This window comes from Vicugna pacos, unplaced genomic scaffold (assembly GCF_048564905.1).
Source record: "Vicugna pacos unplaced genomic scaffold, VicPac4 scaffold_113, whole genome shotgun sequence".
Classification (NCBI taxonomy): Eukaryota; Metazoa; Chordata; class Mammalia; order Artiodactyla; family Camelidae; genus Vicugna; species Vicugna pacos.
The window spans coordinates 1060895-1073093 of record NW_027328793.1 but is presented as its reverse complement, the minus strand read 5'-3'; the positions used below and the strand labels follow the sequence as shown (position 1 = coordinate 1073093).

The following is a 12199-nucleotide window of genomic DNA, read 5'->3' as shown; positions in this document are numbered from 1 at the left end:
AGCACTTTGGTGGGGTCAGCTGTAAGGATCGGCACTGCCGGGGAAGGGCTGCTGCGCCCGTGGCCCTTTGATGCGTCCTGCACACCGTTTCCCTGGAGGGGTGTGTCTGTTCTCTCATCCATCCGGGGGATCTGCTGGGGCCTCTGCCTCCTCACGTTGTCACCAGGGCTGGCTGTCACCAGGCTAAAGCCCTGCCAGCGTCATGGTGACCAGTGCTGTCTCCACAGTGTATCCGTCTGCCTGTGTCCTCCCCCGAGAGGTCGAGCACGTCTAACGCACACTGGCCACCTGCTGTGCCTCTCCTTGGATCTGCGTGTGTGTTTTGTTTGTTTAGAGCGCTGGGTTTCGAGAGGTTTTTGGACCCCGGGGATGTGTAGCCTTTCTCCAAGCTTGGGACCTCGCGGGTCGTGGAGTCTCTTTCCGGGTATATTTCTGGGCTTTTGCTGGTTTCTTGGTTTGTGTGCTTTTGTTTTTGCCCCAGGAAGAGCTAAGCATCTCCCTTCTGTCTTGTGGCTGTGGCGTCCCAGGGGGAAGAGCAGCGCCTCCCCCGAGGTTATGCAGAGAGTTACCGAAAGGGCTTCATTTTGCACATGACATCTTTAGCCCACCTGGATTTCCCTTTCCAATAATCAAAATGCGATTTCAAGTGAAAACAAAAGAAACACCACCAGCCCCCGCTTAAGCCACGTGGGCAGGCACGCAAAGCCAGCTTTCCTGTGGCTTCATTGACAGGGAACACCCAGGAGAGGTAAAGACACCCAGAGGGGAAGAGGACTCGGGGCTGTCAGGGGCTGGGGGGTGAGGGCGTGGGGGGCAGTGCGTGCTGTGGATCCAAGTTTTTACTTTGAAGAAAGGAATGGTGTGAGCCTGCAATGCAGTGATGCTCGCACGGCATCGTGAAGGCACCTGGTGCTCCTGAATTGCAGAATTTCAGAGGGACAAAGTCTATATTTTATTAAAAGAAACTTAAAAAGGCAAGATAAAGGATGCCATAACCGATATGAAAGAAACAGAGGCAAGTGAAGAAAAACCAAACACAAATCACTTCAGGGGAATGGAAGTCAAGGTCGGGTGCGGGAGGGGATTCACGGTGGGATTTTGAAGAAGAAGGTGCGGGTGGGCGCAGAGGGGGCTCAGCCCCAGGGGCTGCTGACGCGTGAACTGGCTGTCCGTGGCCCAGCGGTCCAGCTGCAGGTGCAGCATCTTCAGGACCTTTGGAAGCAGCGGGAGCTGCGGGACCTTGAGGAGCAGCAGGAGCTGCGGGACCTTGAGGAATAGCAGGAGCTGCAGGATCGTCAGGAGCAGTGGGAGCTGCTGGAGCGGAAGGAGCTGCAGGAGGTGCAGGATCTTCAGGAGCAGCGTTAGCTGCCGGAGCTGCAGAAGCTGCAGGAGCAGCAGGAGGGAGCTCGGGGTCTCCTGCTGGATCCTGATGGTCCTGGTTTTGATCTGTGGCATCTTCCCCTGCCCGCGCCTGCTCTGGATCTGTGACTGTTGGAAGTGGAGAGAGCTTTCAGTCTCGTGGATGCGCTCGCTCGTGCTTTGAGAGAGGAAAACTTGAGCCACGTGCCTCCCTTTCCGTGGGCCTCTTCAAGGGCGGACATCTTCCCAGAGCTTTGCGGACAGCTCCCACCCAGCAAGTGCCCACAGGATGTGTTTTGTGACTGAACTCTTGTAGGCAGGTGGTCTGAGAGCAATGTTTGCTGTGGTGCCAGCAGCAGCCTCTGGGGACGCCTCCCTGTGTGGCCCAGCCCTCGGCCCTCCCTCAGCTGCGCATGTTCACCAGCCCCGCCCTTCTCACCTTGGGGCTGTGCCTCGGTGGGCTCCTGGTCCTCCACCTGACTCGCAGGGAGCTGCTCCAGGTCAGAGCCGGGTCTGCTGAGCTGCCTGTCAGCCGCGGGCAGGACCCTGGCGTGCCGCCTGGGCGGTTTCTGGGGAGGAGGCCGTCGTGGTGGCGGGGACCCCTCCGTGTGCAGACTCACCCGGAGCTGGTGCTGGCCCTGAGAAGCGTGCAGCGGCCCCTCGCTCGGGGAGGCGGCGTGGGTGTCCTGATCCAGCGGCTCCTGCAGTGTCCGGCTCTGCAATGACAGTGAGCGGCAGCGGGCCCGGCCCGGAGGTCTCAGAGCCCGGCCCGGAGGTCTCAGAGCCCTGCCCGGCCAGGACCACTCCCGCTTCTGCCCGCTCGACCCTCTGCTGCCCGATCAGACTGGGACCTTGTTCAGCTGAGACGGCCACCCGGGAGGGAAGAGACACAGCCAGAGGGCACGGGCTTGGACTGCTGCGGCAGGTCCCTGCCCGGCTGGCCACAGCCCAGCCCGCCAGCTGGGACCCGGGGTGTGGACGTGACAGGCCCCCCAGGCCTCTGACCTGCTCGTGCTTGAGGCAGGCCCCCCCCACCCCAGCCCAACGTGACTGCCCACCTCCACCAGCAAAGGGAAGGGGATGTGGGGCTATACCCGGGTGGGGTCTGAGTGGTGGCCTGGGCTGGTCGGGCCTGCCCCGGGCCTCCCTGGGTTACCTTTGGGTCCCTGTGGCCAAAAGGCCAGAGGCGCCTGGGGTGAGAGCTGAGCCAGCGCCGGCACCGCTGGCCCAGCCCCTGGCTGCGGGCCTTCCGGGCACCGCGGCCTCGGGGTGTTGGGACGCAGCAGAACATGGGTGACTGAGTTGAGCTGAGTTCACCAAGCGGGTGAGCCGAGTAGGGGCTTCTCGACAGAGTGGGTGCCCGGTGACCTCGGGTCTAAGTTCTGTTGGGTTCGGTTGCCAGGGAAGTGAGGTCACTTCCTGGGATCCCCTTCCCCAAGCTTCCTCCTTCCGTAGAGCTCCCCAGGGGCCTCTCTGGGCTGCTGACTGCTCACCTCCCAGCCCATGCCGTGTCCGCACACAGTGACGCCAACCCGGCCCCCCTGCCCAGGACCCTGCGGAGGCCTGGATGCAGCCAGGGCGCCAGCTCTGAGGACGCAGCTGGGTTCGGACCCGGCCCGCCGTCGTCCGCAGTGCTGTCACCCTGGACGAGCTGCCTGCCTCTCAGGGTCTCCCCAGTCCCCCGTCGGCACAGTGGGGATCATCCTGGCCCCTCCTTCCCGGGGAAGCCATCGTGTCTCCAGAGGCACAAACACCTGCCTCACCTGTCAGTCCCGCGGGCTGGCATCACAGGGAGCTCGCGCGCAGACTCAGCAAAGGGAGGGCCCCAGAGAGGGCTGGCGGAGCGCAGAGCACACCCCACACAGCCTGGGTGGGGTCTGCCCTGGGGTCCGGAGAAAGTCACTCCCCTTGCCACCTGCTTCCCAGCTCCCTGTCGGGGCGGGGGGTGGGGAGAAACTGAACATAACTGTGACTTCGTTCTCGCTGGCATACCACCTCCTGGGTCACTGTGTCATGTTTAGATTCAGGCCCAGTGTCTCATCTCGGCCCCTCGGGTGGGCTGCCCCACAATGCTCTCTGCTTTTATGCCTTCTGGTCACGTTTCCTCGTGTGAGCCCCCACCACACCCTCCCCTGCAGGGTGGATGGACATTGGGACCTGGTTGTGACATGCAGAGTGACGTGTGGAAATGGGCGTGACTTCCGCTCGTTCCCAGCTCCGCTGTTCCTTCTCCCCCTCTGTGTCTCTCAGCGCCTGTCTTGTCTCTCTCTCTCTCTGTTTCTCTCTCCCTCTGCCTGTCTGTGTGTCAGTCTCTCTGTCCCTTTTCCTGGATGCATGTGCGTGTACATTTATGTGCGTTCCTGTCTATTGCTGGGTTTGTAATGTTAGGGCCCGGGGCAGGTCACTTCTGAAAATGCCTTGATGACATACTGATTGTTTTCATGTTGCTGAAGTAAAAACCTTCTTTGCAAGTTGTGCGAGCACTTTGGTGGGGTCAGCTGTAAGGATCGGCACTGCCGGGGAAGGGCTGCTGCGCCCGTGGCCCTTTGATGCGTCCTGCACACCGTTTCCCTGGAGGGGTGTGTCTGTTCTCTCATCCATCCGGGGGATCTGCTGGGGCCTCTGCCTCCTCACGTTGTCACCAGGGCTGGCTGTCACCAGGCTAAAGCCCTGCCAGCGTCATGGTGACCAGTGCTGTCTCCACAGTGTATCCGTCTGCCTGTGTCCTCCCCCGAGAGGTCGAGCACGTCTAACGCACACTGGCCACCTGCTGTGCCTCTCCTTGGATCTGCGTGTGTGTTTTGTTTGTTTAGAGCGCTGGGTTTCGAGAGGTTTTTGGACCCCGGGGATGTGTAGCCTTTCTCCAAGCTTGGGACCTCGCGGGTCGTGGAGTCTCTTTCCGGGTATATTTCTGGGCTTTTGCTGGTTTCTTGGTTTGTGTGCTTTTGTTTTTGCCCCAGGAAGAGCTAAGCATCTCCCTTCTGTCTTGTGGCTGTGGCGTCCCAGGGGGAAGAGCAGCGCCTCCCCCGAGGTTATGCAGAGAGTTACCGAAAGGGCTTCATTTTGCACATGACATCTTTAGCCCACCTGGATTTCCCTTTCCAATAATCAAAATGCGATTTCAAGTGAAAACAAAAGAAACACCACCAGCCCCCGCTTAAGCCACGTGGGCAGGCACGCAAAGCCAGCTTTCCTGTGGCTTCATTGACAGGGAACACCCAGGAGAGGTAAAGACACCCAGAGGGGAAGAGGACTCGGGGCTGTCAGGGGCTGGGGGGTGAGGGCGTGGGGGGCAGTGCGTGCTGTGGATCCAAGTTTTTACTTTGAAGAAAGGAATGGTGTGAGCCTGCAATGCAGTGATGCTCGCACGGCATCGTGAAGGCACCTGGTGCTCCTGAATTGCAGAATTTCAGAGGGACAAAGTCTATATTTTATTAAAAGAAACTTAAAAAGGCAAGATAAAGGATGCCATAACCGATATGAAAGAAACAGAGGCAAGTGAAGAAAAACCAAACACAAATCACTTCAGGGGAATGGAAGTCAAGGTCGGGTGCGGGAGGGGATTCACGGTGGGATTTTGAAGAAGAAGGTGCGGGTGGGCGCAGAGGGGGCTCAGCCCCAGGGGCTGCTGACGCGTGAACTGGCTGTCCGTGGCCCAGCGGTCCAGCTGCAGGTGCAGCATCTTCAGGACCTTTGGAAGCAGCGGGAGCTGCGGGACCTTGAGGAGCAGCAGGAGCTGCGGGACCTTGAGGAATAGCAGGAGCTGCAGGATCGTCAGGAGCAGTGGGAGCTGCTGGAGCGGAAGGAGCTGCAGGAGGTGCAGGATCTTCAGGAGCAGCGTTAGCTGCCGGAGCTGCAGAAGCTGCAGGAGCAGCAGGAGGGAGCTCGGGGTCTCCTGCTGGATCCTGATGGTCCTGGTTTTGATCTGTGGCATCTTCCCCTGCCCGCGCCTGCTCTGGATCTGTGACTGTTGGAAGTGGAGAGAGCTTTCAGTCTCGTGGATGCGCTCGCTCGTGCTTTGAGAGAGGAAAACTTGAGCCACGTGCCTCCCTTTCCGTGGGCCACTTCAAGGGCGGACATCTTCCCAGAGCTTTGCGGACAGCTCCCACCCAGCAAGTGCCCACAGGATGTGTTTTGTGACTGAACTCTTGTAGGCAGGTGGTCTGAGAGCAATGTTTGCTCTGGTGCCAGCAGCAGCCTCTGGGGACGCCTCCCTGTGTGGCCCAGCCCTCGGCCCTCCCTCAGCTGCGCATGTTCACCAGCCCCGCCCTTCTCACCTTGGGGCTGTGCCTCGGTGGGCTCCTGGTCCTCCACCTGACTCGCAGGGAGCTGCTCCAGGTCAGAGCCGGGTCTGCTGAGCTGCCTGTCAGCCGCGGGCAGGACCCTGGCGTGCCGCCTGGGCGGTTTCTGGGGAGGAGGCCGTCGTGGTGGCGGGGACCCCTCCGTGTGCAGACTCACCCGGAGCTGGTGCTGGCCCTGAGAAGCGTGCAGCGGCCCCTCGCTCGGGGAGGCGGCGTGGGTGTCCTGATCCAGCGGCTCCTGCAGTGTCCGGCTCTGCAATGACAGTGAGCGGCAGCGGGCCCGGCCCGGAGGTCTCAGAGCCCGGCCCGGAGGTCTCAGAGCCCTGCCCGGCCAGGACCACTCCCGCTTCTGCCCGCTCGACCCTCTGCTGCCCGATCAGACTGGGACCTTGTTCAGCTGAGACGGCCACCCGGGAGGGAAGAGACACAGCCAGAGGGCACGGGCTTGGACTGCTGCGGCAGGTCCCTGCCCGGCTGGCCACAGCCCAGCCCGCCAGCTGGGACCCGGGGTGTGGACGTGACAGGCCCCCCAGGCCTCTGACCTGCTCGTGCTTGAGGCAGGCCCCCCCCACCCCAGCCCAACGTGACTGCCCACCTCCACCAGCAAAGGGAAGGGGATGTGGGGCTATACCCGGGTGGGGTCTGAGTGGTGGCCTGGGCTGGTCGGGCCTGCCCCGGGCCTCCCTGGGTTACCTTTGGGTCCCTGTGGCCAAAAGGCCAGAGGCGCCTGGGGTGAGAGCTGAGCCAGCGCCGGCACCGCTGGCGCAGCCCCTGGCTGCGGGCCTTCCGGGCACCGCGGCCTCGGGGTGTTGGGACGCAGCAGAACATGGGTGACTGAGTTGAGCTGAGTTCACCAAGCGGGTGAGCCGAGTAGGGGCTTCTCGACAGAGTGGGTGCCCGGTGACCTCGGGTCTAAGTTCTGTTGGGTTCGGTTGCCAGGGAAGTGAGGTCACTTCCTGGGATCCCCTTCCCCAAGCTTCCTCCTTCCGTAGAGCTCCCCAGGGGCCTCTCTGGGCTGCTGACTGCTCACCTCCCAGCCCATGCCGTGTCCGCACACAGTGACGCCAACCCGGCCCCCCTGCCCAGGACCCTGCGGAGGCCTGGATGCAGCCAGGGCGCCAGCTCTGAGGACGCAGCTGGGTTCGGACCCGGCCCGCCGTCGTCCGCAGTGCTGTCACCCTGGACGAGCTGCCTGCCTCTCAGGGTCTCCCCAGTCCCCCGTCGGCACAGTGGGGATCATCCTGGCCCCTCCTTCCCGGGGAAGCCATCGTGTCTCCAGAGGCACAAACACCTGCCTCACCTGTCAGTCCCGCGGGCTGGCATCACAGGGAGCTCACGCGCAGACTCAGCAAAGGGAGGGCCCCAGAGAGGGCTGGCGGAGCGCAGAGCACACCCCACACAGCCTGGGTGGGGTCTGCCCTGGGGTCCGGAGAAAGTCACTCCCCTTGCCACCTGCTTCCCAGCTCCCTGTCGGGGCGGGGGGTGAGGAGAAACTGAACATAACTGTGACTTCGTTCTCGCTGGCATACCACCTCCTGGGTCACTGTGTCATGTTTAGATTCAGGCCCAGTGTCTCATCTCGGCCCCTCGGGTGGGCTGCCCCACAATGCTCTCTGCTTTTATGCCTTCTGGTCACGTTTCCTCGTGTGAGCCCCCACCACACCCTCCCCTGCAGGGTGGATGGACATTGGGACCTGGTTGTGACATGCAGAGTGACGTGTGGAAATGGGCGTGACTTCCGCTCGTTCCCAGCTCCGCTGTTCCTTCTCCCCCTCTGTGTCTCTCAGCGCCTGTCTTGTCTCTCTCTCTCTCTGTTTCTCTCTCCCTCTGCCTGTCTGTGTGTCAGTCTCTCTGTCCCTTTTCCTGGATGCATGTGCGTGTACATTTATGTGCGTTCCTGTCTATTGCTGGGTTTGTAATGTTAGGGCCCGGGGCAGGTCACTTCTGAAAATGCCTTGATGACATACTGATTGTTTTCATGTTGCTGAAGTAAAAACCTTCTTTGCAAGTTGTGCGAGCACTTTGGTGGGGTCAGCTGTAAGGATCGGCACTGCCGGGGAAGGGCTGCTGCGCCCGTGGCCCTTTGATGCGTCCTGCACACCGTTTCCCTGGAGGGGTGTGTCTGTTCTCTCATCCATCCGGGGGATCTGCTGGGGCCTCTGCCTCCTCACGTTGTCACCAGGGCTGGCTGTCACCAGGCTAAAGCCCTGCCAGCGTCATGGTGACCAGTGCTGTCTCCACAGTGTATCCGTCTGCCTGTGTCCTCCCCCGAGAGGTCGAGCACGTCTAACGCACACTGGCCACCTGCTGTGCCTCTCCTTGGATCTGCGTGTGTGTTTTGTTTGTTTAGAGCGCTGGGTTTCGAGAGGTTTTTGGACCCCGGGGATGTGTAGCCTTTCTCCAAGCTTGGGACCTCGCGGGTCGTGGAGTCTCTTTCCGGGTATATTTCTGGGCTTTTGCTGGTTTCTTGGTTTGTGTGCTTTTGTTTTTGCCCCAGGAAGAGCTAAGCATCTCCCTTCTGTCTTGTGGCTGTGGCGTCCCAGGGGGAAGAGCAGCGCCTCCCCCGAGGTTATGCAGAGAGTTACCGAAAGGGCTTCATTTTGCACATGACATCTTTAGCCCACCTGGATTTCCCTTTCCAATAATCAAAATGCGATTTCAAGTGAAAACAAAAGAAACACCACCAGCCCCCGCTTAAGCCACGTGGGCAGGCACGCAAAGCCAGCTTTCCTGTGGCTTCATTGACAGGGAACACCCAGGAGAGGTAAAGACACCCAGAGGGGAAGAGGACTCGGGGCTGTCAGGGGCTGGGGGGTGAGGGCGTGGGGGGCAGTGCGTGCTGTGGATCCAAGTTTTTACTTTGAAGAAAGGAATGGTGTGAGCCTGCAATGCAGTGATGCTCGCACGGCATCGTGAAGGCTCCTGGTGCTCCTGAATTGCAGAATTTCAGAGGGACAAAGTCTATATTTTATTAAAAGAAACTTAAAAAGGCAAGATAAAGGATGCCATAACCGATATGAAAGAAACAGAGGCAAGTGAAGAAAAACCAAACACAAATCACTTCAGGGGAATGGAAGTCAAGGTCGGGTGCGGGAGGGGATTCACGGTGGGATTTTGAAGAAGAAGGTGCGGGTGGGCGCAGAGGGGGCTCAGCCCCAGGGGCTGCTGACGCGTGAACTGGCTGTCCGTGGCCCAGCGGTCCAGCTGCAGGTGCAGCATCTTCAGGACCTTTGGAAGCAGCGGGAGCTGCGGGACCTTGAGGAGCAGCAGGAGCTGCGGGACCTTGAGGAATAGCAGGAGCTGCAGGATCGTCAGGAGCAGTGGGAGCTGCTGGAGCGGAAGGAGCTGCAGGAGGTGCAGGATCTTCAGGAGCAGCGTTAGCTGCCGGAGCTGCAGAAGCTGCAGGAGCAGCAGGAGGGAGCTCGGGGTCTCCTGCTGGATCCTGATGGTCCTGGTTTTGATCTGTGGCATCTTCCCCTGCCCGCGCCTGCTCTGGATCTGTGACTGTTGGAAGTGGAGAGAGCTTTCAGTCTCGTGGATGCGCTCGCTCGTGCTTTGAGAGAGGAAAACTTGAGCCACGTGCCTCCCTTTCCGTGGGCCTCTTCAAGGGCGGACATCTTCCCAGAGCTTTGCGGACAGCTCCCACCCAGCAAGTGCCCACAGGATGTGTTTTGTGACTGAACTCTTGTAGGCAGGTGGTCTGAGAGCAATGTTTGCTGTGGTGCCAGCAGCTGCCTCTGGGGACGCCTCCCTGTGTGGCCCAGCCCTCGGCCCTCCCTCAGCTGCACACGTTCACCAGCCCCGCCCTTCTCACCTTGGGGCTGTGCCTCGGTGGGCTCCTGGTCCTCCACCTGACTCGCAGGGAGCTGCTCCAGGTCAGAGCCGGGTCTGCTGAGCTGCCTGTCAGCCGCGGGCAGGACCCTGGCGTGCCGCCTGGGCGGTTTCTGGGGAGGAGGCCGTCGTGGTGGCGGGGACCCCTCCGTGTGCAGACTCACCCGGAGCTGGTGCTGGCCCTGAGAAGCGTGCAGCGGCCCCTCGCTCGGGGAGGCGGCGTGGGTGTCCTGATCCAGCGGCTCCTGCAGTGTCCGGCTCTGCAATGACAGTGAGCGGCAGCGGGCCCGGCCCGGAGGTCTCACAGACCGGCCCGGAGGTCTCAGAGCCCTGCCCGGCCAGGACCACTCCCGCTTCTGCCCGCTAGACCCTCTGCTGCCCGATCAGACTGGGACCTTGTTCAGCTGAGACGGCCACCCGGGAGGGAAGAGACACAGCCAGAGGGCACGGGCTTGGACTCGTGCGGCAGGTCCTTGCCCGGCTGGCCACAGCCCAGCCCGCCAGCTGGGACCCAGGGTGCGGACGTGACAGGCCCCCAGGCCTCTGACCTGCTCGTGCTTGAGGCAGGCCCCACCCACCCCAGCCCAACGTGACTGCCCACCTCCACCAGCAAAGGGAAGGGGATGTGGGGCTATACCCGGGTGGGGTCTGATGGTGGCCTGGGCTGGTCGGGCCTGCCCCGGGCCTCCCTGGGTTACCTTTGGGTCCCTGTGGCCAAAAGGCCAGAGGCGCCTGGGGTGAGAGCTGAGCCAGCGCCGGCACCGCTGGCGCAGCCCCTGGCTGCGGGCCTTCCGGGCACCGCGGCCTCGGGGTGTTGGGACACAGCAGAACATGGGTGACTGAGTTGAGCTGAGTTCACCAAGCGGGTGAGCCGAGTAGGGGCTTCTCGGCAGAGTGGGTGCCCGGTGACCTCGGGTCTAAGTTCTGTTGGGTTCGGTTGCCAGGGAAGTGAGGTCACTTCCTGGGATCCCCTTCCCCAAGCTTCCTCCTTCCGTATAGCTCCCCAGGGGCCTCTCTGGGCTGCTGACTGCTCACCTCCCAGCCCATACCGTGTCCGCAGACAGTGACGCCAACTCGGCCCCCCTGCCCAGGACCCTGCGGAGGCCTGGATGCAGCCAGGGCGCCAGCTCTGAGGACGCAGCTGGGTTCGGACCCGGCCCGCCGTCGTCCGCAGTGCTGTCACTCTGGACGAGCTGCCTGCCTCTCAGGGTCTCCCCAGTCCCCCGTCGGCACAGTGGGGATCATCCTGGCCCCTCCTTCCCGGGGAAGCCATCGTATCTCCAGAGGCACAAACACCTGCCTCACCTGTCAGTCCCGCGGGCTGGCATCACAGGGAGCTCGCGCGCAGACTCAGCAAAGGGAGGGCCCCAGAGAGGGCTGGCGGAGCGCAGAGCACACCCCACACAGCCTGGGTGGGGTCTGCCCTGGGGTCCGGAGAAAGTCACTCCCCTTGCCACCTGCTTCCCAGCTCCCTGTCGGGGCGGGGGGTGGGGAGAAACTGAACATAACTGTGACTTCGTTCTCGCTGGCATACCACCTCCTGGGTCACTGTGTCATGTTTAGATTCAGGCCCAGTGTCTCATCTCGGCCCCTCGGGTGGGCTGCCCCACAATGCTCTCTGCTTTTATGCCTTCTGGTCACGTTTCCTCGTGTGAGCCCCCACCACACCCTCCCCTGCAGGGTGGATGGCCATTGGGACCTGGTTGTGACATGCAGAGTGACGTGTGAAAATGGGCGTGACTTCCGCTCGTTCCCAGCTCCGCTGTTCCTTCTCCCCCTCTGTGTCTCTCAGCGCCTGTCTTGTCTCTCTCTCTCTCTGTTTCTCTCTCCCTCCGCCTGTCTGTGTGTCAGTCTCTCTGTCCCTTTTCCTGGATGCATGTGAGTGTACATTTACGTGCGTACCTGTGTATTTCTGGGTTTGTAATGTTAGGGCCCGGGGCAGGTCACTTCTGAAAATGCCTTGATGACATACTGATTGTTTTCATGTTGCTGAAGTAAAAACCTTCTTTGCAAGTTGTGCGAGCACTTTGGTGGGGTCAGCTGTAAGGATCGGCACTGCCGGGGAAGGGCTGCTGCGCCTGTGGCCCTTTGATGCGTCCTGCACACTGTTTCCCTGGAGAGGTGTGTCTGTTCTCTCATCCATCCGGGGGATCTGCTGGGGCCTCTGCCTCCTCACGTTGTCACCAGGGCTGGCTGTCACCAGGCTAAAGCCCTGCCAGCGTCATGGTGACCAGTGCTGTCTCCACAGTGTATCCGTCTGCCTGTGTCCTCCCCCGAGAGGTCGAGCACGTCTAACGCACACTGGCCACCTGCTGTGCCTCTCCTTGGATCTGCGTGTGTGTTTTGTTTGTTTAGAGCGCTGGGTTTCGAGAGGTTTTTGGACCCCGGGGATGTGTAGCCTTTCTCCAAGCTTGGGACCTCGCGGGTCGTGGAGTCTCTTTCCGGGTATATTTCTGGGCTTTAGCTGGTTTCTTGGTTTGTGTGCTTTTGTTTTTGCCCCAGGAAGAGCTAAGCATCTCCCTTCTGTCTTGTGGCTGTGGCGTCCCAGGGGGAAGAGCAGCGCCTCCCCCGAGGTTATGCAGAGAGTTACCGAAAGGGCTTCATTTTGCACATGACATCTTTAGCCCACCTGGATTTCCCTTTCCAATAATCAAAATGCGATTTCAAGTGAAAACAAAAGAAAACATCACCAGCCCCCGCTTAAGCCA

General features: G+C 61.1%; 1 protein-coding gene across 1 annotated transcript; it reads right to left on the bottom strand.

The window, feature by feature from the left end:
- Window positions 1–900: 900 nt before the first annotated feature.
- LOC140694934 (uncharacterized) lies at window positions 901–2866 on the bottom strand. Its single transcript, XM_072957928.1, has 3 exons — window positions 2516–2866; window positions 1799–2075; window positions 901–1488 (listed from the first exon to the last, which is right to left on the bottom strand). The coding sequence occupies exons 1-3, from the start codon at window positions 2648–2650 to the stop codon at window positions 956–958; spliced, it is 945 nt and encodes a 314-aa protein (XP_072814029.1). The 5' UTR covers window positions 2651–2866; the 3' UTR covers window positions 901–955.
- Between the last annotated feature and the right edge of the window lie 9333 nt (window positions 2867–12199).